We start from the raw sequence: 27,932 nt of genomic DNA on the forward strand, positions 1-27,932 counted from the left end.
CAAGGGGTCTGAGCCAAGGGAAGTGTATTTGGTCGTTGTCTGCTTAGAGATGACCTGGAGGGGGTGCAAAGGAAGAGCAAAGGTCTGAGCTTTGAGGATTTGTCCGACGATTTCGGTGGTGGAAGGAAGAAGAGGAAGGGGAGAACATCTGAGAGGTAGAATTAACCAACACGGCGCGTTCTAACTGTAATAAGGATTTTTTTTACGGATGATGTGGGTCCTATTGGCCCAACACATTTGAGTTTTCCCACAGGTATGGCTGTGTTTTGTTTCTGTGGCAATCTTCAAAATCCACAGAACAATTCTGGTGTCACAGGCAGCATTTAAAACGCACTCCTCCCTGGACCTGGTAGAGACGCCCCCGTCCGTCGGTCTCTCGCTGCAGTTCCGCAGGTTGGCCGCAGGGGGCGAAATCTGCGGCGGCCTGGAAAACTGACGGGGGCGCAAGGCGCCGCTCTCTCTCGGGTCAGGCTCTCGGTTCTCGGCTCGGCTCCCGGCTCCCGGCTCCCGGCTCCCGGCGCCCGGCGCCCGGCGCCCGGTGCCCTGCGCGGAGCTGTTCCTCAAACAGCGCGCAGCCAAGGGCGGTGGGATCCGCCCGCAGTCCGCAGCCCCACTGAGCCCGGAGGCCGCCGGGATGGAGCCGCCGCTCCCGGTCGGAGCCCAGCCCCTTGCCGTATCCACCAGAGGGAAGGGGGAGGGGAGGCCGCGCAGGGCGGGAGGGGCGGGGGTCGGAGGGACTGCGGAACGCGGCAGAGGGGTGGGTGGTCGGTCGGACTCAGAGGCAGAGCTGAGCCGAGGAGGGGGGCCGGCGCGGGAGGCGATGCCTTGGGCACCCAGGAGGGCGGGCAGAGGGGCGGGAGCCTCCCTCCACCCCGCACCGCGCCACCCCTCCCCGGCCGCGCTTCTGGAGGAGACCCTTGACTGTCGCCCACATACTGTTGAGGGTATGGAGATGAAGGGTGCTCTCCGGGAGCCCTGCTTCCTGACGCTAGCCCAAAGGAACGGGCAATATGAGTAAGTAACCACCTGATTCCCACGGAGGAGGGGAGCCTGCCATTACCTTCTAACCCCAAACCGCGACAAGCCGCCCACTCTCCGTCCACTGAGGCAGCGTGGGCAACAGGTTCAGGCCCAGGTGTGAAGTGTGAGTGCTGTAGCCATGGGGCTTTATCCCCAACTCTCAAGCCGCTAGGTCGCTCCTGGCAGTGTGGCTCAGTGGAAGGACTCAACAGGCGGGCGTTGAAGCAGGAAGCCTGGGTTTTTAGTTCCTGCCTCTGCAACTGTCATGTGTTGTGTAATCTTGGGCAAGTCAACAATGATTTCTGGGCCTTGGTGTCCTCATCGGTCAAATGAAAACATTAACTGCCTTACCTTATAGACTTTGAAGTTGCAACTGGTGGAATAATAAATAAATGCAAAAGTGGTTTGCAAAAAGTAAAAGTGTTAATAGAAGAGCTGCATTGTTAACCTTACAGAAGTGCCTTTTCTTTTTTTTTTTTTTTTTTTTTTTATTTATTTTTGGGACAGAGAGAGACAGAGCATGAACGGGGGAGGGGCAGACAGAGAGGGAGACACAGAATCGGAAACAGGCTCCAGGCTCCGAGCCATCAGCCCAGAGCCTGACGCGGGGCTCAAACTCACGGACCGCGAGATCGTGACCTGGCTGAAGTCGGACGCTTAACCGACTGCGCCACCCAGGCGCCCCGAAGTGCCTTTTCTTAACGCATTCAACTGGTTCCTCCTGTCTCCTTACTCCTTTATTTCACTTGCTTGCAGGCATATTCATTAATTCAGTAATGGTTTAGTGTAAGCCAGTAACTGCCTCACTTATTGACTTGACTGTTAGAAAAAGTAATGAAACGTGTAGAAATATAAACAGCATTTGGCAGTGTATCAGTGTGTGTTACTTTCCATTCTGCCTTGCATATATAGGAGCTCAGTAAATACTGTTGACTGATTGAATAAAAGATTATTTTGATAAGCTATCACTATAGCTGCTGATCTCACTCCCTTTCCACTAATGCCTCATCTTAAAAGTATCCACGGTGACCATTACATACATAGCATAGGCCCTATCGCTCTGTGCCCAATTCACCTCCCTTGGTTCTTCTGTTGGTTTCTTGACATCAGAGTTTAAAAATCGGTGATTTTTAAATCCTGCTTTCTCCCAACATTGGATTTGGCCTAAAAACAATTTTTCTCGGTCCCTGCTTTTAGATCTTACAGACTCAGTCTGGGTCTATGCTGTCGAATTTACACAGAAGAAATTCCCACTGACCTAGCCTGCCCTTTTCTTGAGACTCTTGCTGCCACTCTAACTGGACAACAGCAGGGCCTATGAAGTAGTTCTTCCTTAGGTCCTGCTTGGTCAGTTCTGTTGATGTGGTAAATTGATGTTATTTTCCCCAGATTTCATCAAACACTGAAAGACCAGTTGAATAGTAAATTCAACAGAAAAGTGAATTGAAAAGCAGAATACCACTGCCACTTCCAAAGGCTAGAATGGGGTGGAGAGATGTGACCCTTGAATAAATCAGTAAATTTTTTACATCTTGGTTTCCTCTTCTGTGAAAACAATGTTTTGAGGATTAAATAAAATAGCTACATTGTTGAGATGACCACAGCCTCAGATATGGTTCCTTGGTTTGATAGGGTTGGAGCTCTAGTTAGCTAATAGGGGAGTGAGCAGCTGGCCTTGAGATGAATGCCTCATTCTATCTTGCCTCATGTGGTAGAAGAACTGGTAAACTCGGAGTGATAGCTCTGACTATTTGTGTCCTCTCCACAAAGAAATGAAAGTTTTGTGTTCCATATCTGTTTGAGTTAAGGGGGTATAGCAACAACTGAGACTTAATTGGCTTGGTGTGTGCCAGGTACTCTTCTGAGCACTTTCCATGAATTAGTTCATTTAACCCTCATGTCAGGGTTACTGTGAAATTGTGATATTATCACCATCACCCCCATTTTCTAGATACAGAAATTGAGGCACAGAGAGATTAAGTCACTTGTTCATAGTTAAGAAGTAGCATACCCGAGATTTGAACACATGTAACATTTCAGAATGACACCATTTGAGAAGTTTCTTTTGAAATCATTTATTGGAGATACCGAGTATTGTCATAGCATCTATAATCCTCACATTCTTGTCTCATGGGTACCTTCTCTGACTTGGGCTCTTCTCACAACTTTTTTCCTTTGGTCTTTTTATTCTAGAACTTGAAGTCTGTTTTAGTATTTAGTACTGTAGTTCCTGCTGTCAACCTGCTGTCAATAGGAGAAATTTAGTTGAGAGAGTAAAATTACAATTGAAAATAAGGTTTTTTTTCAAGGAGAATGGATTATGATGCAACCTGTTGTTTCATCTTTAACCTTCCTTGAACAAATCAAAGTATTTCCTAGAGTAATGCTGAGTCTGCATTCACAATTTGTTACTCTTTTCTGTTTGACAACACTCAAGTTCTGATTTCCATTGTTTTGTCATACACCTATTATTTTTCATCTTTTTGTTCTGAAAGTAATGATTACATTTAGGAAGAATTTTTTTAAAAAAATTTTAAGTAGGCTCCATGCCCAATATGGAGCTTGAACTCATGACCCTGAGACCAAGAGTCGTATGCTCTACTGACTGAGCCAGGCATGAACTCCAGAAGAATTTTTATACTTATTCTTAACCCTATTCTTGCTACAATTTATTTAGTGACTAACACATGGTAGATATTGTGGAATTGACTTAAATTCCAAGTTGATCTTTGTTTTGTGAGGGATTTTTTGGGGGAAGGTTGCATTTTTAAATTGAAATATAATTGACATATATTAGTTTCAAGTGCACAGCACAATGATTCAATATTTGTATATATTGTGAAATGACCACAGTAAGTCTCCTTAACATCCATCACCATACATAGTTACAGATCTTTTTCTTGTGATGAGAACTTTTGAGATCTACTCTCTTAGCACCTTTCAAATATACAGTACAGTATTATTGATTGTAGTCACCATGCTATACATTATATCCCCATGACTTATTTATTTTATAACTGGAAGTTTGAGCCTTTTGACCCCCTCCATCCATTTCACCTACCCCCCCCACCTCTAACAACCACCTATCCTCTGTATCTATGATTTTGGTTTTTTGGTTTTGTTTTGTTTTTAGATTTTACATATAATTGAGATCATATGATATTTGTCTTTTTCTACCTTATTTCACTTAGAATAATGCCCTCAAGGTCCATCTATGTTGTCCCTTTTGTGAGGGCTTTTAACAGTACAACCTAGTTCAAGCTTTAACTGCTAATATCAAACACTGTCTTTTTAGTCATTTCTTGGAGATTGTATTGGTTTGTGTTCATTTTCCCCAAAGTAAGCTCTTCCTCCTTCACTCTTGCTTTTTATCTAGTTTCTGATCTCCATCTGGGTTTATAGGACTCTGCTTGACTCATGAATTTTGCACATTGAAAGGAGCCTGCCCCATATTCCCTTAGTCACCTTAAAATATGAACCCCTACAGATTAGGCATGCAGAATCAGAGCAGAAAGACAGCATTAATACTTTTATTTCCCCTAGTTCTAGCTGAGCAATTCCTCTCCCCATGTGATCTCCTTTAAAGTTAATACATTTGAAAAAAATTCAAAAAGCTAAAACAAGCCCCTGAAAAGACATCAAACTAGAAATAAAACCCTTCAAAACAATGACATTTTTTAATGTCAGGTTGAACAAATTATATTTGGAAATTTATCTCTGTTTATAGCTTAGTGAAACTGGTTCATTGATTCAACCAATATTTATTGAGCATCTCTTAGGCAGGAGGCAAACTGAATATGATAGCGTCTTTGTTTTCAAGGAGCTCAAATCAATGAAGGAAATAAATATAACTGCAATGAAGGGTGTAAATGCTCTAGTAGAGGGGCAAACAAAGGGGACCAGGGTACTGCTTCTGCTTGGGGGAATTAGGAAAAGCTGCAAAGAGGAGGTGATATTTGAGCTGGGTCTCAGAAAGAATAGAAGAGTGTTCCTGGCAAAAAGAACCACCTGAAGACTGCTTGATTTGGGGAAGCTAGGAGATGTTCAGAATGGTCGTTTTACCAGTAGGTCATACCTTGATCCTGGGGCACTAAGGATAAGCAGTAAATGAAAATTAATATTTCAGGAGTACCTAGGAATTTAGAAGTCTTTCATTTCATACTGGGAGGCCAAATCAGTTATGTTTACCTAGAAAAACCAGCATGAAGTTGGAAACCATAGTAAAAACACAAGGAATATAAGGCACTGGTTGTGATATCTGCTGCCTTGGTCACGGGTTATGTTAACTGATCCGGCTGGCTGGGCACCTCTTCTTACTTCTCTATGAACCTGTATAGTCGTTTGAAGAGATAGAGCCATTCTTTGATAAAAGCCAGAGGAATATAATCTGAAAGTTAATTTATGAAATTTCTAATTCACTTATTCAGCAAACTTGAGTGACTGCTATGTGCCAAGCACTGTGATAGTTGCTAGAAATACTATGGTGAAAATGCAATCATAAGTCTGTCCTCATGGCATTCACACCTAGCTATTCTTTGCTCTAGTATACATACTCTGAAGGTATATGCACTATAATCCTTGCTTTTGAGATTGTAAGCTGTTTTTAGGACATAGACTATTATATATTCTTTATGGCATAGGACAGTGTAGGTATTCAGATATTGATCGTCACTAACATTCTCTTAGATCTCAAGTGATATCTCACTGTCATGATGCTCAGATCCAGGGAATATATGAGATATAGTAAGTAATATGAGATATAGTAAGTCTAATAAATATGGACCAGATTTGTGTAACAACACAGCAGTATATTTTGTTGTTAAATGTTTGGGTTTTTCAGTAGCCATTCGTTGATGCCTTCTTCTGTTTCCTAGGTTAATAATCCAGTTGCGCGAGAAGGAACAGCATGTTCAAGATATCATTCCTATAAATAGCCACTTTAGATGCGTTCAAGGTACTAGCTTTAATTGCCTAGCTAGTTTTACAATGTTTTTCCTTAGTCGTTCTTGCATTGTCTAATACCATACATATTTAAATATGTCGTGCACATAAAATGAAATGTATTAGTCTTTGTATAAAGTGATAACATTACTAAGCTACCATTGAGAACATGGTAAATACTTTGTCTATGAGTGCTGAAGGGCTATACTGAAATATGTATACAGACTCACCTGCTTCCCTGGCTGGGTGTTAGAGATGTATGTAGTCTCTTACGTATGTAGGTAGTCTTTTATGCTTATGGACTTCTATGTGGATTTAAATGACATTCTTGGTTTAACAAACACACTGCTCATTGTAAAGTATCAAGGTCACTGGATTCACACCCATTCAATACTTTCTCCCCACACTGTTTGAAGTTAAAACATTTGGCAACATGCCTTACCAGATTTTAATACCTTACACTCAATTGTGCTGATTCTCAGACCTTGATGTTGGTGAATCATACTCCAAAGAGGACATATTTGGCTTCGTGCCCTCAAATAAATTTGGGGACAGAGAACAGAAAATCTGTTGTTTCATCTGCTACAATGAGACTCAAAATTTGGGAGGTTTGTGTGGGAAGTGTTGCTTCTGTCATCTCACATTGCTGTAGAAGGAAAATTGATTACTAGAGAACAAACGCATTATGTTTCCAGTGGGTTCATTGGCTTTGTCAGAAAGAAACATTCTGTATCAGCTGTAGCTTCTTGAAAAACTTGAATCTTACCTTGCATGGATTCTTTTTTAAACTACACTGAACTTTTTTTATCACAGAAGTAATATGTATACTGTAGAAAGTTTGGAAAGAACAGAAAAGTATACAGAAAATAAGTACATTCCCATCCTTCAGGAACAAACACATAACATTTTCCCTTTTTTTTTTTTTACACATGTAACTTTCAGGGTGGGCAGAACTCACACTATATGTAGTTTTTTGTCTGTTCTGCATGCCATCGTATTATGAGTGCTTTTCCATGCTATAAATAGGTAGAGTACTATTCCATTTTATGAATAGCCTATAATGTAAGTATTCCCGTGTTTGACATTTGAGTTATTTTTTGCTAGTTTAAATAGTAATGTGATGAATATCTCTGTACCTAAATCTTCTTGCACATCTCGTATTAGGATTTATTCCTGTAAGTAGAAATACTAAGTGGGTATGACTTTTTAAGACAACATTGTATTGAGAATTAAAAACAACAGTCTCCACATTGTGTAGAAGAATGAAATAGCCGTTTAGCCTGCCCTGTGTGAGAGTTACATGTTGAACAAGGCACTTGCCTGCCATAGTAAGTTGCTGTGGTCACTTTACTTTTCATGGTGTAGTACCCTTTATTACATACCTAGCCCTTTAAGGAGGAGAAAAACTAAAGAACACAACTTTAGGTTTTCGCATCCTATTAACCCTCTACCTTTTTGTACTACTTCTATAGTCTCTTTAACTCTCTTTCTCTTAGTATTGTTTTTAATAAGAAATATAAGGTAGATTGTTAGGTTGGAATCTAAGAAAATATGTGTGAGCACACATAGTCGTTCCCCATAACAAATCTAGAATGGCTACCTCATTGAGTTTTCACATCCTTTGTTTCCCAGCCTGTGCATCCATTTTGATAAGTCTATAAATACTTGGGTTTCAAGGAATTAAAGTTACTGAAGAACAGTGGAGAACTTAAAGTACTATGTCCTGATTCACTATTGTCTATTGATTCATCATGCTAGTAAGGATATTGAGGCTATTTTTTAATATTAGACTACTTAGTTCCTTACCGTAGCTTCTGTAGTAACTGAATAATGCAGCCAAATATACAATCTGGGCTTCTGAAGGAGCTAGAAAAGGCTGAGGCTACTCCATCTGGCCAAGGTAGATCCAGACTAATCCTAAGGAGTCAGTACCCAGAGTTCAACTAGCCAGGAGGGTCTTACAGGTGCTGTTGGCCAAATCCAGGGAAGTCCCAGAGGAAGAGATGGGTTGCATCTAGACACTGGAGCTAAGGAAAGAAGTTCAGGACAGCCGGGGGAGGGGAGAAAACCGAGCTCTGAACTCCAGAGACTGTGCTTTGCCCTGTTTTATACTTCCTTGTTGGGTGTGGTAGACCCGACCCAGGTATTAAATTGTAGCCTGAAGGTCAAGAACTGAAGGTATTCTCTGATCCTAAATGTGGCAAAGGCTGAAGAAAGGAGATTGCTGGAAGTTTTCAGAGACTAGGTCCAAGTTAAAATAATTCACTTCTGGGCCTTTGGGGTCACTTCCTTGACTTTTTATAAGAATTATCTAGAGACACCTGGCTGGCATAGTTGGTAGAGCATGTGACTCTTGATCTCAGTGTTTTAAATTGAAGCCCCGTGTTGGGTGTAGAGATTACTTAAAAATAAAATCTTAAAAAAAAGAATAAATGACACAGATTATATTAAAGTCAGTATGTTTTGGTTGAGGGGAATTAAACTCCCCTTCACTTGAATTAACATGTTCTTATATTGCCTACTATTGTCATTGCTTGATTTGCTTTGAGTTGTTCCATTCAGTTATTTGTTTAGTTTTCTTTTAGTTGAATTGCTCATAATCTTTAGAACCTAGTACTACCAAAATCCATTTTTAAAAATGCTAAACAAAAAAAACAAAGGATTTGTAAAATGTATTGTAGACCTAGGAGTGGTGATTGAGAGAAGCAGTTATTTACTTAGGCATGTACTTCTTTTAGTTGTAATGAATGGTTTTCCCTTCCCTAATCTTGTTCTTTCTTCTTTTCCCTCAGAAGCAGAAGAAACTCTTTTGATTGATATAGCTTCAAACAGTGAGTATCTTTCTGAGTGGAGTTGATTTTTGTTCAACAAATATTTAATTGAATACCCACTATATTTAAGACACCTTTTTTGGCACATTTTTATTTTACTGTCTTATTCTGTATTCTTCATTTTCTATTTTTTTTAATGTTTATTTATTTTGGGGGGGGGCACACATGAGCCTGAGTGGGAGAGGGGCAGAGAGAGAAAGAGAGAGAGAATATCCCACAAGCAGGCTCTGCTGTGTCAGCACAGAGCCCAACGAGGGGCTCAATCTCACAAAGTGTGACATCTTGACCTGAGCCGAAGTCAAGAGTTGGAAGCTTAACTGACTGAGCCACCCAGGCGCCTCTATTCTTCATTTTCTTAAGGCAGCCATGTGAATTAGCATTGTCCTCCCAAAAACATTTAGGCTAAGCATAAGAAAAAGCAGGTGGCTGGCAAGAATCTTTAACAAGTTGAAAATATGATTTGCTTGTCTAATGCTGAACTTCTTTGAGCCATCAGTATTTTTGCCATCAGTTAAATCATTACTGTGGAATTAAAAATTCCAGAAAGAGCCAGAAAATGTTTAAAGCACATAAGGTTTATGAGTGGTTTTGTTTTTATTTTAACTGCTATTATATTTAAAAAATTTTTCTCACTTTTTAGTTTTGCATATTAAATCATAATTTTTTCCTTTATTCATTTTATCATTTTGGGAGGCTATAGAGTCACTCTCGTACCAGATACCTTGCTTTTCCCAAGCTACCCTTTTTTCCTTAAAATAATTTTGGTCTTTTATTTAACCTCCATCCCCTCAAGGCATCCCTTTATCAGGAAGAACATGATCTCACTGTTTCAGTTCTCTCATTTTTATCTGTTTGAAGCAAATCATCTTGACTTTCTGTGCAAGCTGTTCTCTGTTTATCATCTAATTGTACTGTGTTATGGGGAGGAGACAATGGGCACTTGAATGCTACCTTGACTAGTCTGTGGTTGCTATGGAAAAGAGTTTGTGACCACATAAATGTAAATCAAAGTGGTTGCCTTATCTCCTGGTTGAGTCCTTGGATAGTGGGGCTTAGCCCTTACCTTGGGGCTATGGGTTATACATAACTTTGTTTAGAAACAGTCTCTGTACTTGCCACCATTAATTTGTATTGAACAGTTTAGATAGGCTTTTTCTGGTTTGGGTTTTATTATTCTTTTCATTGGTCATGGATTTTAGAAGTCTTAACGGTTGATTCTGAAAGGCTAAATAAACCCAGCTGCTGACTTCTGCAGGTATCCAAGAGAGCAAATAACTTACTATCTCTGTCTTACTGTGCTTAGAAAGGAGAAGGCAGAAACAACACTAAAAAAGCAAAATTTGAGCAAAGGCATTTCAGCAGTGACTGGCATTGCTGCTGAAATACGATGTTGAAATGTCCTGTTCTTGCTGTAGAAATAGATATTTGATCTAAGGCTGAAAAAGTTAAACTGAGGGGCGCCTGGGTGGCGCAGTCGGTTAAGCGTCCGACTTCAGCCAGGTCACGATCTCGCGGTCCGTGAGTTCGAGCCCCGCGTCAGGCTCTGGGCTGATGGCTCGGAGCCTGGAGCCTGGAGCCTGGAGCCTGTTTCCGATTCTGTGTCTCCCTCTCTCTCTGCCCCTCCCCCGTTCATGCTCTGTCTCTCTCTGTCCCAAAAATAAATAAAAAATGTTAAAAAAAAAAATTAAAAAAAAAAAAAAGTTAAACTGAGCTGTGCTTTTTCTTTCATAAACATTTATGGCATTAGTTGTTTTGGCCTTGCCCTCATAGAAATTAGCCATGTGTTGTTCTGTCCAGAGTTCCAGTTACTGGATCACAGCAAGGTAATAGTTCAGTAACCACTTGAATAAAATCCTTTGTTACGTCTGCCCATTTAGTAATATTTGCAGTGAAATAAGATTTTATCATGATCCTTGGGCTTCATACATAAACCTTTAAAGCACACAGTATGTTGCTTGAGGGAGGCCCTGGGTTTGTTTGTAGTCCTGATTTTAACATAAATATGTGTTTTCCCATTATCTGCATGTTGGTATTAAACATTTTAAAATAATTTTTTCTGATTGTAGAGGAAATAGACGTATCTACATTATAAACAATTTGAAGAATTTAGAAAAGTTTAAAGTACCAAATTAAAATTATGCTTCTGCAACCTAGAGATCAGCACTGTAGTTAATATTGTATCTCCTTCCAGTTTTCTATTTCTACTTTTGTATGACTGGAATCTTTAAACAAAATTTTTTTAATGTTTATTTATTTTTGAGAGAGAGAGAGAGAGAGACAGAGCATGAGCAGGGGGAGGAAGGGAGACACAGAATCCAAAGCAGGCTCCAGGCTCTTAGCTGTCAGCACAGAGCCCAACGTAGGGCTTGAACCCACAGACTGAGATAATGACCTGAGCCAAAGTCGGACGCCCAACCAACTGAGCCACCCAGACGCCCCAATACGATTGGAATCTTTATATGTAGCTTTTATCCTGCATTTTCATTTAATATTATATTGTAACTTTTTTCCATGTCATTTAAAATTATTTAAAAACATGATTTTTAAAGACTAATATTTCGCCATAGGTATGTGCCAAATTTTATTGAATTAACTCCTTTACAAAATTAAGACACTGTCAAGGAACATGGTCTATCATTCTACTTCTTCAGGTCCTCTTTATATTTCTCAGTAACGTTTTGTGTTTTCTTCATATATATCATACATTTGTAGGTTAAGGATTTTATGGTAGATTTTATTTGTTTGAGTGCTGTTGTCAGTGGAATCTTTTTCTAATTGCTTATTTCTATTATATAGAGAAGTTATTGAGTTTTAGATATTTATTTTTTATCTATCCACTTTATAGAAATATATTTTAAATTTTGGGGGTTCTGTTTATTTTGTTTTTTGGTTTGGATAGACAGCTGTGGTCATCTACAAATAATAATTTTGTCTCCTTTTTAGTAGCTACAACTATTAGTTTTGCTTTGTGTCTCATTATACCAATGAGAATTTTAAGACCAATATTAAATAATGATGATAATCCTTGTTTGGCTCCTATTTTCAGTAAGAAAGACTCAGGTGGTGCTTCATTGTTGAGGACATTATTGCCTGTTGATTTGATAGGATTTTTTTTAAAAAACCATATTAAGAAATTCCATTTCAAGTTTGTGTGGTTTTTAAGACCATGAATGTGTATTGAATTTTATTAGATGTCTTTACACTATTTGTAGTGTAAAGGAATATTGTTATTCCTTATTTGTCCCAACGATGGACTGTATTATATTAATTTCCTAATAATAAATCTTCCCTTATTCATTATTCAACAAATGTTTGTTGAGTGCCTTCTGTTTGCCAAGCACTCTTCTAAGTGCTGCAGAATCAGTAGAGAACAACATACATAAGATTGCTGCTCCTGCTTTTGTTCATGCTTCTGTGCTGTTTGGTACTAGTGTCACACAGATACCTATAATCCATCGTATAAAAATATGAATACCTTTTATGTGTCAGGCACTGTGCTGGTCTAAGGATATATCAGAAAGCAATATAGTCATGGTACTTCATTTAATAGTGCAGGAAACAGACTTTAAACTGATAAGGTATAGATACTTACATAATTGCAGTTTTGATCAATGCTATCAAGGAGAAATACAAAGAGTTTATAAAAGGGCTGACTAAATTAGGTGGAATGGTCAGGGAAGGCCTATTTAATAAGTACCATTTAAATTGAGACCAGAGGGGCTAAGTAAGACGGGTAAAAATGGGGGAGAGAAAAGTATGCCAGGTAGAAGGAACCACATGTGTAAAGGTCTCAAATTGGGTAAGTAGCTTGACACCTTTGGAATAAAAGAAGGCCAGGGTGGTTGGAACAAGGCTTAGGCATCAAGTTAGGATGGGGTAAGGCCAGATCCAGTAGTATCTTGTAAGTCATGGTGAGGAATCTGGATTTTTATATTTAAAAAAAATGGGAAGAATATGAAGGATTTTATCCCAGGGTGCCAATCATTTGCATGGAAATCAATTAGGAAGCTGTTTCCAGAGTTTAAGCTAGAGACTATGAGTATGGTGGCAGTATAAATGGAGAGAAGTAGACGGATTTGATAAATGTTTTCAGAGGTTAAATCAGCAGAGGTTGGTTTGGGCATGGGGGTAAGTTAGAGAAGTGTCAGAGATGAATCTTAGGTTACTAGCATGAATGTGGATGATGGTACCATTTGCCAAAATAAGAACATTGTGGGAGGAATGAGTTTTCCTTTGAGGGGGTCATGAGTTCAGTTTTAGCTATATTTAGTTTGAAATTTCTTTGAGACATTTGAGTATAGATTATAAATTGACAGTTGAATGTATGCACCTGAAGCTCAAAAAAAAGGTCTGGGCCACTAGCACATAGATGTATTTGAAACCCTGAGAGATGATATGATTGAAAATAGAGCTGTGCTATCAGATACGTTAGTTTCTAGTTACATGTGCCTATTTAAATTAATTAGAAATAAAATTAGAAGTTCAGTTCCTCAAAGTAGTCACATTTCAATTACTCAGTAGCCACATGTAATTATTGGTTACCATATTGGACAATGCTGATACAGAGTGAGAAAAAGGTTTAGGACTGAACGCTAAGGAATTCTGCTTTTTTAAAGGTTAGATAGAGGAGGAGATACCTCAAAGGGCACTAAAAAATTAGTGATCAAAGAGAGAGGCAAACTAGATGAGGATGGTATCATAGAATCCTTTGGAAAAGAGTATTCAAGGAGTGGTCAACTATTGATTTCTACTGATAGGTCTGATAAGATGACTGAAGAGGATCCATTGGATTTAGCAATTTGGAGGTTCTTGGTGACCTTAACAAAGCTATTTCACAGGGGTGGTGGGAGCCAAAGTCATATTGGAATGGATTAAAGAGAGAAATGGGAGGTAAGTAGTGACTGTGTGTTTCTAATAAAGCTTTACTGTGGAGGGGAATGTAGAGATCGACTGGAGTTGGAGGGAAATACAGGGTCCAGGAAGGTTATTGTTTTTCAAATGGGGAGAATTTAGAACACAATTTGTTTCTTTTAATTTTGTAAAGTTCATTTATTTTATCTTGAGAGAGACAGCACAAGTTGGGGAGGGGCAGAGAGAAAGGAAGAAAGAGAATCCCAAGCAGGCTCCGCAGTGTTGGCACAGAGCCTGACATGGAGCTCAGACTCACGAAACTGTGAGATCATGACCTGAGCCGAAACCAAGAATCAGGTACTTAACAGACTGAGTCACCAAGCGCAATTTAATTTAATGCTAATGGAAAGGAGCCTGTGAAAGGGGGAGATGAAAGATATTGGGGGGAGGTGTCTAGGGAATGATTGTGAGTGTAAAATTCCTGAGAGAACTAGAGGGGTTAAAATTCAAAGAGAAGGTGGTCTTTGATAGGAGGGCTCCTCTTATATCAGAAGGGAAAGGAGAAGATGGGTACAAATACAGGTAGCTTTCCATGTGGTGCCTTCCATTTCCTCTGAAGCATGAGGTGAAGCAATCAGCTTGGAATGAGAGGGTTTGAGAAGAGGGGGATCCACAGATAAATGAGGAGGTGCGAAATAGTTTTTCCAGATAGTAGTGGGAGACTAGTTGACTATTGAAATTTAACATTACTTCCTATCATAGAGGGCCAGATTGAAGTTAGCAATCAATTTGTAATAATTGTGTGTGTGTGTGTGTGTGTTTACTCCCTCTGGAGTAAGGCAGTTAGTTGGATTTCTGAGGGTTGAAAGTTAATCAGGTAGGTGCTGTGGAGGAATAGAGTGGTAAGGCAGTTCTGGGCTTTTGCAACAGAGTTGTTTGTTTTTTTTTTAATGTTTATTTATTTTTGAGACAGAGAGAGACAGAGCATGAACGGGGGAGGGGCAGAGAGAGAGGGAGACACAGAATCGGAAGCAGGCTCCAGTCTCTGAGCCATCAGCCCAGAGCCCTACACGGGGCTCGAACTCACGGACCGCGAGATCGTGACCTGAGCTGAAGTCAGACGCTTAACCGACTGAGCCACCCAAGGCGCCCCTGCAACAGAGTTTAATGATGACATCTGTTTGATAAAATGGGAAGTGAATGTAGGAGTGTGTGAATGGATACTAAGTAGAAGGCTGGAGGTTCCCATTTGAGCAAGTAAGCTGGAAATAGCAGGTCAGAGTTGGGTATTTTAATTAGAGATTTATGAGGTGATAGTGTTTCTATGATGAAAAATTTCAGGGTATAACTGAGGGAGTCCCCATAGGGACTGAGGGAGTAGGTGGCTGAGATGGTGGGGCAAGGTCATTGCATGAGGAAGTTGAAGATGTTTACTGTGTTTTCTGTGTTAATTTGGAAGGGACTCAAATTTAAGCCAAGAGTTTGAGTGGAGAGGAAGTCATATGAGTCAGGTATTGAATCCTGGATTCACAAGTTTTGGGAAGGATGGCACATGATCTCATGGGGGAGGGAAGGGAAGAAGCTGGTATAGCCCAGTGGGTGAACCTCGAAGGACAAAGGATTTGTCCTGAGGGAGGAGAAGAGGGAATGGTCTGGAGTTGGCGTTAGGACAAAAAAGGACACCAGTCTTAAATTCCATAGGGTGTGAGAGACCATAAACAACATCCAGGGATAAGCCACTTTGCAGATGACTCTTTGGTTTTCAATCTGGATGCACATGAATCACTTGGGGAGTATTTTAAAAACTACCAGTGCCTGGGCTTCACCCCCTGACATTCTGCTTTATTGGCCTGGGATGGGATGCAAATGTCTGTTTTCTAAAAATGCCTCTGGTAATTCTAATGCATTTTGTTGAGAGTTAACTGAGAGACATAGGGAATGTTCAGAGGAGAAGTTTGAGGATATAGGAGTGCCTGCTGGTCACAAAGAGGCCAGGGGGTTTTGGAAGGAAGAGTAGTAGAAAGTTGGGTCATGGGATAATTTGTCCTCTTTCCCATACAACATGGTGAGAGAACATCCAGTGTTATTTTGTAAGCAATTTCTGGAATTTTCTGTTAAATGAGTCAGTGTATTTTTTGTGTTTGCTAAAATATATCTTTCAAGGATTGTGGGAGAGAGAGAAAATGTATTATTGTTCAAGTTTTATCAGATAGAGACTGATCTTTTAATTTCTTTTCTACTTTTAATATAAATTATCTGAGAAAGGGAGGACTACTTGTGCCCTGAAGGAGGTTTTCCCTGTATCTTCAAGGCTGCGATAACTGACAGCCTTTATTCATGCCCTTCATTTTTTTCTTCTCCTTACATTAACACCCTCAGTAATTTTCTTATCTGTGGTCTGCTTGGGTGCCTCCTTTCTCATGTTTTTCTCTATTTTTACCTCTTTTCTTCTAATCACTAAATCTGTGAAGATAGAAACTTACAGAAATACAAAGGAAAAAGAGTCAGAGGTTCACAAGTGGATTTCCAACATAAGAAACTAGGATTTTCATTTCATTTTCTCATCTCTTTGTCATTTACAAGTATGAAAGAGTCCAGTTCAATAGTCATTTATTAAATGCCTTCTGTCTGTGAAGTCTGACATTCATTGTCACCAGTAAAGGAACCAACCATCCTGGTTTGCCTGAGACTTTCCCAGTGTTCGCTTTGAAAGTCCTGAGTCCTGAGAAACCCCTCCGTCCCAGACAGTCTGGGAGATCCTCGGAAGTGTTGTGTTGGATAACTTGTATGTGTAGCCCACTTCTTGCTCTCAAGGAGCTTATGGTTTCCAGGAGCATGAGAAAGCAATATATGTAGTAAGTCAGTTAAATAAGAATATAAACAAGTACATAGGTTTCCTGGATCACCATATCCAGACCATTGATATGGATGAGAACTAGGGCATTAGAAAAAGGGAGACAGTATGTTAGACACATAAGAAACTAAAGTCTTAAATAACTTTACTATTAATTATACTGTTTTCCAGTTGGCTGTGCTTGAACCAGGCCACTCCTAGTCATAGGTCATTATATTGCTTTCATATGTTTATTCAAGATATGCATTCTTTACTTGAGGTAATGAGATCTAGATGCTTCTTTTCGGAATAATTCAAACCAATTCCACTACTCTTTTCTTTTTTAATTAGTTTGTAAATTCAATTGTCTAGGTACAATGTGTACCTAGGAGCAAACCATCTTATTTTCTTTATTCCCTTTATGCTTTAGATACTCTTACTATATGATCTGTATTTGAAATGGTAGGAATCCACGGCTGGAAGATGGGAGGAGGGTGGTTGGGGAATTGATCTTTTGTTAGAATTTGGTCCCTACGTTGACAATGGAGACTATGATTTCAATATCACTGTACTGGGCTGCTCATTGACACAGTTCATCAGCCCCTTAGATTTCCCTGTCTGTATTGCACCCCCACCACAACAAATCCCCTGATCCCGTAGATATGTTTCCTACATTAGAAGTCTTAGAATATGTGTGATCTGGACCTTCTCTTGTTAAACTAGTAAGTTGAGAATCTGACCCCAAGAAAGCACATATTCCATAGCTGTATGTGTATGGATTTCACTTCTTTTTAGGTGGCTGCAAAATTCGGATTCAGGGAGACTGGACCAGGGAGCGCCGCTTTGAAATCCCTGATGAGGAACCTTGTTTGAAGTTCCTCTCAGAGGTCCTTGCTGCTCAGGAAGGTAACTCAAGACTCAGCAGTTTTCTTTCTACTTGTTTGAATGGCAGTGACATTCTGGCATGCTGATGCAGAGGCAAGCAGCCGTTAGCAAAGTACCTCACCCCTTGAGTCTTCATAGCTGATTTTTCTTCCTTCAGGAATGAACCAGGGTTAGGCTAGAGAACAGGTGTATTCAGCTATAAGGAAGGACACTGAGCCATTTTCCAGAATCTTCAGTGTCACAGCATGGACAGGTTACTGAAGACAGTAATCCTCCTTCTGTTCCCAGATCATCCCAGAGCTGCCCTCATTCTCTTAGTCTCTTCCTTTGCATGCAAGAATGCTTCTGGTCCCTGCATTTGAGGAGTGCTGAATGAATGGCTTTTGGTTATGGTAAAATTCACTCAGTGAAGGGCTCCCCTGTTTCTGACCATGACTCTTTTTTTTCAACGTTTTTTTTTTTTATTTATTTTTGGGACAGAGAGAGACAGAGCATGAACGGGGGAGGGGCAGAGAGAGAGGGAGACACAGAATCGGAAACAGGCTCCAGGCTCCGAGCCATCAGCCCAGAGCCTGATGCGGGGCTCGAACTCACGGACCGTGAGATCGTGACCTGGCTGAAGTCGGACGCTTAACCGACTGCGCCACCCAGGCGCCCCCTGACCATGACTCTTATCTTTCTAGCTCAGTCACAGCTTCTTGTTCCAGAGCCAAAGGACTCATCTAGCTGGTACCAGAAATTAGACACTAAGGACAAACCTTCTGCTTTTTCAGGTACTGAAAAGATTCTCTTTTGCCTGGTTGGTATGATCATTGCAGAGTCAATAGATTTTATCTGGACAGATAAGATAGTGTGGATTAATGTCAATCTCAGACACCTTCTCCTATGGAGTGGTTTTATTGAGTTCATGCCCACTGACTGATGTTCATTCCTGATCTTTTCTGTGGCATGTTAGCTCCTCAGGAGCCAGCTTAGCAGTGTGGTAAAGATTGGCGTGCTCCAGGGCCAAACTGCTTGGGTTTAAATTCCAATTCTACGACTTGCTAGTTACATATGACCTTGGTCAAATTACTCAACAATGCTGAGTTTCCATTTCTTTTTCTGTAACATGGGAAGATTTTTTTTTTTTTTTTTTTTTTTTTTTTATTTATTTTTGGGACAGAGAGAGACAGAGCATGAACAGGGGAGGTGCAGAGAGAGGGAGACACAGAATCGGAAACAGGCTCCAGGCTCCGAGCCATCAGCCCAGAGCCTGACGCGGGGCTCAAACTCACGGACCGCGAGATCGTGACCTGGCTGAAGTCGGACGCTTAACCGACTGCGCCACCCAGGCGCCCCACATGGGAAGATTTTTAACACTACTGGCCATATGGGGTCTTTGTGATGATTAAAAGAGATAATAATATAATCCCTTACTGTCAACCAGGCATTATGCTAAGTCTTCAATAAATGTTAGCTGTTATTATTCAGGTTCCAAATTAATGTAACTTGCTGTTGTTCTATTTAATATGTCAAGTCCTTCAGGGACAGATGTGTTTCTTCCCCCAGTCTAACTTATCACTATCCTTGTGGTACCTTTCTGCTTGGTAATGCCATTGAGCAAATAGTGATCAAATCAAAACCACTGTGATGAAGGCAAAAAGCTCTGTCTATCCTGGATAATTTGGATGTTATCTTTATTTTCCCCCTTTGATTCTGGGTTCTGTGTATTTCAGGGCTTCTTGGATTTGAGGATAATTTTTCATCTATGAATTTGGACAAGAAAATTAATTCACAAAATCATCCTACAGGGATTCATCGGGAACCCCCACCTCCACCCCCTTCTGTGAATAGAATGTAAGTCCTATGTCAAAACGTATTTCTCATTTAGGAACTTTTATATTTTAGGCAGTTTCACTTTTGAATTTCTCATTTATTTGCTAGGCTTCCACGTGACAAAGAAGCTCCTAATAAGGAACAGCCCAAAGTGACCAACACCATGCGGAAGCTCTTTGTACCAAATACCCAGTCTGGGCAGCGAGAAGGTCTCATCAAACATATCCTGGCAAAGCGAGAGAAAGAATATGTCAATATTCAGAATTTCAGGTTAGTCTCTCTTCTACTTACTGAGGTATGGCATAAAATGTCCTTTTGTTACTTAAGGTATTAGTTTAATTAGCTTAAGAATCAAAGCATAATAAAAAGGAATGGTCAGCCAGTTCAAGCCCCTATCTCTATATTAGTCAGTGACATACATATACAAATATATATATATATATACAAAACTGTAGCAAATGCTACAGTTTCCCTTGGATTTTCTAACTACTAATGATACCGTGTCTACTAATGGTTCTGTCTACTCAGAACCAAATCAAACTCACATGTACTGGAGAATTATCCCTTAGCACATTCCCTAAGCAAATGTGTTTATCTTTCTGGACTGCTGAGTTTTTTCTCACCAATATTAGAAGATTAAAGTCTCCCATTACCACTAGTTTAACTTGCTTACTTTGGTAAGTTAACTAAAGAACATTTCACCCAGTCCTCTTGATTGAGAGGTCTGTCTTGGATTCTTTCTTCTTTTCTCCATGTCATATTTTTCATTTCACCTTTGCTTGTCAATCTCTTCTTCTCTGGACCTAGCATGAGTGGTATGTGATGTGGCGTGGTGTATATCCCAATGTGCAAAGCAGCAACACTTTTCTTTGTTGTTTGTGAACGGCACGTGCCCTTAATAGTCCAAGATTCCAGTCCCATCTGCTATCCCATTAAGCCTCATTTGTTATAATTCAATTATAACTGTATCTCTACGCCAAAATCTATAGTTCCTCATATTCCCCATGATGCTTATTTTTGTATGTAAACAGTTAAGACAGTTATGAGATTTTCCTTCTGCTTTCCCCCTTAGTACTATATCTGCCTCAACAGAATTTCCTACACAGATGTCCTTGTAATCCTTTGGGAAGTGAGTATTCAACTATAGCTCCTTATGGAACAGTTATCCACATCAGATGTATTTACAGCATGAAGATACCTTTTTTCCCCATCTACAAGCTCTCCCTTCAAGTATAAGTTTGGATGGAGTTTAATTGAAAGGAAATGTGGTAGAGCAATTAACTTTATGTTTTTTTAAATAGAGACTTGGTTTCCTTTTGTGGATTCACCTAATATAAAATTTAGAGAATGAGCCCACTGCCTTTGTGTTCTACATGCAAGAGGTTTTTCTTATGTGTGTATAGCAAAACATTTTGAGAAATTATGTTGGCTTATTGTGAATATACCCTTGTATGAAGAGTGATGAGAGAACTTTCATTCCTTCATACTTGACCTTTGTTTTCAAGTAATTTTTCGTATTATGTATTAGATTTTTTGTTGGAACGTGGAACGTGAATGGCCAGTCTCCAGATAGTGAGCTGGAACCTTGGCTGAACTGTGATTCGAATCCTCCTGATATCTACTGCATTGGGTAAAGAACACATCTGGAATTTCCTTTTGGCTATATGTTTGGTATTAGTTTACATGACATTTTGCCCTCCTTTTTCTAACGATTTGCTAAAAACCTACTATAGACTATATGTGAGAATTATCTTGTGGGTCAAATTTGTGAGATAAGAAAGGAATGATACCTGAAATGGTGAAAGGAAACATCTAGTCATCTCAAAATGCAAATAAAACTATATTCTTTTTTTTTGAATCTTTATTTATTTTTGAGAGAGAGAGCACAAGCAGGGGAGGGGCAGAAAGACAGGAAGACACAGAATCTGAAGCAGGCTCCAGGCTCTGAGCTGTCAGCACAGAGCCCGACATGGGGCTCAAACCCACAAACCGTGAGATCATTACCTGAGCCGAAGTCGAGTGCTTAACCGATTGAGCCACCAAATAAAACTATATATATATTTTTTAATGTTTATTTTATTTTTGAGAGAGACAGACAGAATGCGAGTGGGTTAGGGGCAGAGAGAGAGGGAGACACAGAATCCGAAGCAGGCTCCAGGCTCTGAGCTGTCAGCACAGAGCCCGATGTGGGGCTCAAACCCACGAGCTGTGAGATCATGACCTGAGCCGAAGTCAGACGCTCAACCAACTGAGCCACCCAGGTGCCCCTAAAACTATATTCTTAACAGCAACTGAGACTTGAGGTCATTTCCAACAGTGACTATTCCTAGGATATATAAGCAAAGCTCCACTGTTATCCCTTGTGGAGGTTTTTGTTTGTTTATGTTTTGCATAACCTGTGCATATACTTATAAAGAGTCTTTTGAAAACAAAGTTGCTTGTCCTTACTGATCACCTGGGTCAGTGGACCAGTTCTATAAAGTTTCTCTCTTTCCCCATTCCCTTTCCACCTAATGTCTCAAAATAGGATGGGAGGTAGTCAGAGATAATTATGGGATATGTATAGATCTCATGTCTTCGTGTTTTTTTCAGATTCCAAGAGCTGGACTTGAGCACAGAAGCCTTTTTCTACTTTGAATCTGTGAAGGAACAAGAGTGGTCCATGGCTGTAGAGAGGGGTTTGCATTCCAAAGCCAAGTATAAGAAAGTAAGCTGCATTTCATTATTAGTATACAACTAAATAGAACTCACTAGAAGTTATTCTGTTATCTATAACTTGTTCCAAAAGAATGGCTTAATTGAATTCTTCTCTGTGTGTAATACTGGAGTAGGGCAGAATAGTCCTTTACACCTATTTTCTAAAAATAATTTTTTTCCTAAGCTTTCTGACCCTATATTTTCATTGCTTAGGTAGCTTTTAGGAGAAAAAAAAGAATTTTATTCTCAGAATGGTAATTAGCTTATGATAATTACTTACAGAGCAACAGTAAGAGTTTAAGATCAGAATTGTTCACTGACCTGGTCAGAACCAGATACTTTACAGAAAAGCAGTTTGAAGCATGTGGGTGCATAGGGTATGCTGTGGAATCAGGAAGAAGTATTGTGGAATTTAAATGAGTTCTAAACCTTGTAAATCAAAAGTAGAGTTGACTTTAGCAAGGTGGGCTAATTTCTTGGTCTTTGGAAGGCATGTGGTAGAGGCTACCAAAAGAGTTATTTTAATTACATGGTTACCATAGTAACCCCTTTAAAAGGAGTCCTCTGAATATTTTTCATCCACTCCTTCCAACAGTTGATATAGGTAATAAAAATCCTGAAGGTGTTATTCCTCTCACATAGATCCCTGACTAACTCATATTTCAGACATATTTCTAGCTCTAGTTTACAGACTTAAAAAAAGATTCTTATTTTAGAAATTTTAATTTCTTAAGAAATTGGAAATCAGAAACTAGGAAGGAGAGGCAAAAGGAATAAGCTGGGATAGGGGTTTTAGATTTGATTTTTTAATGCTAACTACTCCTGGTAAGTTTAAAAGTGATTAAAATAGATACATAGGTAGGTAAATACATACATACATACATACATACATATGTACATACATACATACATACATACATAGATTTGATTAAAATAATGTATTCTAGAGCTGAGTGTACTTGATGTCCCCCAAAATTTTTATCTCCATCTGGTCAGAGCTGGATTCGTTTCCCCAGAGAAATTTTGTTTCCTTTGTATGGGGTCCACTGGGAAATTAGAGGGTTTGGATTCAGATTTGAACATCATTAATATCTTCTTGGTGGAAAATTAGTTGTGGGATTAGATGTGTGGCAACGAGTATATTAACATGAACCTTTTCTAACTCCCTGGAACTCGTAGGTTCAGCTAGTCCGCCTTGTTGGGATGATGCTCCTCATATTTGCCAGAAAGGACCAGTGGCAATATATCCGTGATGTTGCTACGGAAACAGTTGGAACTGGAATCATGGGGAAAATGGTGAGTTACTTTGGAAATGAGCTTGATTATTATTTATGTCCATGTGAAATTCACCTGCCAGTTCTGTCTTTGTACTAATTGTGAATAATTACTCTTGCTAACAGGGAAACAAAGGTGGGGTAGCTGTGAGATTTGTATTTCACAACACTACCTTTTGCATTGTCAATTCTCACCTGGCTGCCCATGTGGAGGACTTTGAGAGAAGGAACCAAGATTATAAGGACATCTGTGCACGAATGAGTTTTGTGGTCCCAAATCAGACACTCCCACAGCTGAACATCATGAAACATGAGTGAGTGGTTAAATCTCCTTTGGCCTTTGAATAGTGGGGCTGAAATGAGATTAAACTGGTAGGAAACTATGGAACTGTGAAGAGTGAATGAATACTATTTAGGGATTGGAGTTGCAAAGAAGAGCGGGTTTTTGAGGAATTCACTGAGGCAGATTCACTGAGGAGATTCACTGAGACAGAGAAATCAGATTTGCTATTAGAGGTTCTATTAGTGGGCATGTAAAAGTAATGCTGGAGGGGTGTGTCAATTGGAGTCAGTTTTTATTATTTAAAAAAATTTTTTAAGTTTATTTTGAGAGAGAGAGTGAGCATGGGCGGGGGAGGGGCAGAGAGAGAGAGAGAGAGAGAAAGAGAGAGAGAGAGAAAGAAAGAGACACAGTCTCAAACAGGCTCTGCACTGCCAGTGTGGAGCCTGATGTGGAGTTTGAACCCACAAACCGTGAACTCATGACCTGAATGGAAATCATGAGTCAGGTGCTTAACTGACTGAGCCATCAGGCACCCCTTTATTGTTTTTTATTATAAAATAGAAATGTTTATTATGAATGTAATAAAAGATAAAAGTAGAAATCACTTTGCTGTCCCCTAGCCAGTTTCTATCTTCAAAGGAAAGTGTTATTAATAGTTTGGTGTGTATCCTGGAACTGTGCTGTCCAATGTGATAGTTAGTAGCCATAGGTGGCTATTGGACACTTAAAAGTAGCTAGTCCAAACTGAGATGTATCGTAAGCATAAACTATACACTGGATTTTCAGAGACTTAGTAAGAAAAATGTAAAATATCTCCATTTTTCAATATTGATTACATGTCGAAATGATAATTTGGATATATTGAGTTAAATGAAATATATTGTTAAAGTTATATTCATTTGTTTCTTTTCATTTTTAAATGCAGCTACTAAAAAATTTAAAATTACACATCTGACATGCATCTTATTTCCTTTGAATAGTGCTGTTCTAGACCTTTCTCTATATACAAACACATGCACACTCAGTATAGAGAACTGTATTGTCCTATTGTGGGTCTCATTCCAAGCCAGTGTGTATATGTATTATATTAATTTATGCATTATATATATTGTATTATATCTATATTATTTTTTTAATGGCTGTGAATCATTAAGAATTGGGGCACTGGAGATGTAGACAACAATGGATCAACAGGATAATATGAGAAAAGTTTGTGAAGAATGGGACTTAATAAGAATACAAGCAGAAATCAGTTGAGGGATGGACTGGGTAGTACACAATGATTAGTCTTCAAGAAATTAATATGGGTAATTGAAATTCTGAGAGGGTGGTGTGATTTGGAATAAGTGATTTGAGATGGGAATTAGGAAAACAAAAGATAATTTAACATATTAGGATCAGCACAGAGTAGGGTATTTGGGAAAATAGTAGGGAAGAGTAGTGATATTGGCCTGATTCCATAATGTCTCAATAATTAGGATCCTATAGAATTCTTTTTTTTTTAATTTTTTTTATGTTTATTTATTTTTGAGAGAGAGGGAGAGACAGAGCGTGAGCAGGAGAGGGGCAGAGAGAGAGGAAGACACAGAATCCGAAGCAGGCTCCAGGCTCTGAGTGTTCAGCACAGAGCCCGACACGGGGCCCGAACTCACAAACCGCGAGATCATGACCTGAGCTGAAGTCGGACGCTCAGCTGACTGAGCCACCCAGGTGCCCCGAGGATCCTATAGAATTCTGCTTTGTGGTAGTAAAGTCAAGGCCTTGACATTAATGGTCATGAGGTTGTCCTGAAATGCCTTAAATTTATTTCCTCAGGATTCCAGAAATTTCATGTTGCAGTTAAGATTAGCAAAGAGACCCATTCAGGACTAGAGATAGCTCACAGGAGAATCCTTTTTAGTGTGGTAATTTCTGGGTCTTCCCTGTGGGGGGACTCTCAGCTCATCTAGGGGCCTGTGGCAAGCCAGTCTCCTTCCTGCCTGAGACTTGGACTGTTCATCTGGGGCAGGAGTAGGCAAATTGGCTATGGTGCATAGCTGGTCAGACCACGCAGACCTTAGTTAAGAGTCTGCAGAATGTCAGGGCTCAAAGAGGCAGAAAATGTTCAGATTCTCTTCCCCCTGGAAGAGGGGCAGGAAGCCAGACAAAATTTTGGAGCTAGTCCAGCAAATAAACTACATGCTTCTTTTAGGCAGTTAACTCCTTAGCTTCTGAATTCCACACATATACTGTATTTCCCTCTCTTTGTTCTTCATGTATGGAGTGCCTATCTTCCCACCTATTTGGTAATCCCTAGTCCTTCTCAGGTGTTGGTAGTACTTGCCCCCAGAGGATAAGTTACAGCTTAAACTCCTTGTGTCAGGTAGTGATAAATGAATCCTTATCAACAATCTACTAGTTTTCTTCTTTCCATTCTTCTCTGATTGACTTGTTATGGTAATTCTTACTACTTCTGTTCCTGTATTTCTTGATCTTCAGTGTTGTCATCTGGTTGGGAGATTTGAACTATAGGCTTTGCATGCCTGATGCCAATGAAGTGAAGAGTCTTATAAACAAGAATGACCTTCAGAGACTCTTGAAGTTTGACCAGGTAAGTAAATTTTCGTTTTATGGGTATGTTCCTAGATGGCAGATAAAATTGTTCGGTTTATGAGATATATGTGTGGGAGGTGTGTCTTACTCTAGGAATAGATGGAAAGGTCTCATTGTCTTGGGAAAACAGTGTGACTAGCGATGCAGCGAATGCACACAGGTTTGTAGTGCTTTTATTGAGCGCTTGCATAGGAGAATGGGAGATAAAAAGTAAATATAACATTTGTTCATTGTCTTTATCAAGAAGAGATTTTAGAGATTTATATAAAATAAGTTGGATAATGGGTGGGGTTAATTGGAGACCACTTCCGGGAGGAAGTGGGCCTTCAGCTATGTTGATGCGGTTTGGCAGATGGGACAGGGAAAGTTGCTCTATGATTACTTGGCAGTCTTAGCAACAGCATAGAAGTAAAAGAGGGAGGCCCTGTGAGGGGATTGGGAAGAACAGAAGTTTGGGATAAATAGCACAGACTGTGGTCTAATGGGAACTGATTGAGAAGTTGGGCCTGGCTGGCTTATAGATGTTAAAACCTGTGGGAAAAGCATTGATTTAGTAACATTTATATAAAACTTGGTATTCAGGAACCTAGTTTTCTGTAAATTTGCCTTGGAACCTGGCACATGACTTGAATTTTTACTTCAGCTTATGGATACTGGTTGCTAAAAGTGAACACTTCTTATGGAGGGAAGAAAATGTTTCGACTTGATTTTAATGTCTTTAAATCCTTGTGAAAGCCTTTTTGACCTTTAGACATAGTAAAAATGTAGGAGTTTTGCAGTAGAATTTTTTTTATATATATATAGTGAGTCTTTTTGGGCTCTTTCTTCATATTGAGGTTGACTGGCTAATGTCTTTGCATTTCTTCCTCTGTCATGTTTCCAAAGGGGGTACAGTTAGAATAAATTCTGAGTCTTATGTAATTCTGGTAGAGTATTTGAGTGAGGATAACTTTCAAAATGATCCATAACTATTCACTGAATTTGGCTTTTGGAATTATCCATTCAACAATTGTGTGCTTTTTTAAAAAATTAAAATTGCGCTAGATGATTCCTGTCCAACTTCAGAGAAAGATTATTCTTATTTCATTTTTCCATTTTACTCAACCACTATTTTTAAAATTAAAAAAAATTTTTTTTAACATTTATTTATTATTGAGAGACAGAGACAGAGCATGAGCATGGGAGGGTTAGAGAGAGGGGGAGACACAGAATCTGAAGCAGGCTCCAGGCTCTGAGCTGTTAGCACAGAGCCTGATGCAGGGCTGGAACTCCCCAATGACAAGATCATGACCTGAGCCGAAGTCAGACACTTAACTGAGCGACCCAGGTGCCCCACCCAACCACTATTAGCAATAAAAAATTAGTGATTTGCACATAATGAGCATTCTATCTGTGGGTGAGTTTAGATGTCATGGGAATGGCAAGATTTAATTCATAAGGTACAGAAATTTTATTTATGCACTCTGACAGTTGCAAAGGCAATGAAACTTGATAGTTAGAAATCGTTGATCAACCTGATAATCACCTGTATTAAGATGGTGTTACCCTGCTTATGTGATGCTTTTTTCTATCTCTAGCTAAATATTCAGCGCACACAGAAAAAAGCTTTTGCTGACTTCACTGAAGGAGAAATCAAGTTTATCCCCACTTATAAGTATGACTCTAAAACAGACCGATGGGATTCCAGGTAAAGTGACAAGAACCTTGTCACAGAATAGGTTCAGGCCTGGTATTATTTCTGTCCCTACAGATTGGTGAACGGCTAGGAATTTTTAGGTCATGCCAGATGCAGATATAAAGACCTAATGGTTCAGTGCTGTTACAGAAGAGTTTTTAATGCATGTGTACTCACAGGTGAATTTATCTTAAAGTATTACTTTTGTTGAAATTTTATGGGCTGTCTGCAGTGC

The 27,932-nt window shown here is 39.6% G+C and overlaps 1 protein-coding gene across 7 annotated transcripts in view; it reads left to right on the forward strand.

Moving 5' to 3' along the window:
• Positions 1-446: 446 nt before the first annotated feature.
• Positions 447-27,932, forward strand: part of OCRL (OCRL inositol polyphosphate-5-phosphatase) — a 51,207-nt gene continuing 23,721 nt past the window's right edge. For 2 of the 7 annotated variants that reach the window (XM_058714709.1, XM_058714714.1), the window contains exons 1-13: positions 741-1,014; positions 5,895-5,974; positions 8,754-8,792; positions 17,272-17,382; positions 18,045-18,134; positions 19,077-19,197; positions 19,285-19,446; positions 20,705-20,806; positions 21,769-21,883; positions 23,053-23,169; positions 23,274-23,461; positions 25,909-26,020; positions 27,600-27,709. In XM_058714709.1, the coding sequence (XP_058570692.1) occupies positions 821-1,014; positions 5,895-5,974; positions 8,754-8,792; positions 17,272-17,382; positions 18,045-18,134; positions 19,077-19,197; positions 19,285-19,446; positions 20,705-20,806; positions 21,769-21,883; positions 23,053-23,169; positions 23,274-23,461; positions 25,909-26,020; positions 27,600-27,709 (1,541 nt within the window). In that variant the 5' untranslated portion in view covers positions 741-820. Of the gene's footprint in view, positions 674-739; positions 1,015-5,894; positions 5,975-8,753; positions 8,793-17,271; positions 17,383-18,044; positions 18,135-19,076; positions 19,198-19,284; positions 19,447-20,704; positions 20,807-21,768; positions 21,884-23,052; positions 23,170-23,273; positions 23,462-25,908; positions 26,021-27,599; positions 27,710-27,932 lie in introns of those variants that run through there. The other 5 variants (XM_058714712.1, XM_058714715.1, XM_058714713.1 and 2 more) reach the window with 5 other exon arrangements.

Source organism: Neofelis nebulosa, chromosome X, assembly GCF_028018385.1.
Source record: "Neofelis nebulosa isolate mNeoNeb1 chromosome X, mNeoNeb1.pri, whole genome shotgun sequence".
NCBI classification, from domain to species: Eukaryota; Metazoa; Chordata; class Mammalia; order Carnivora; family Felidae; genus Neofelis; species Neofelis nebulosa.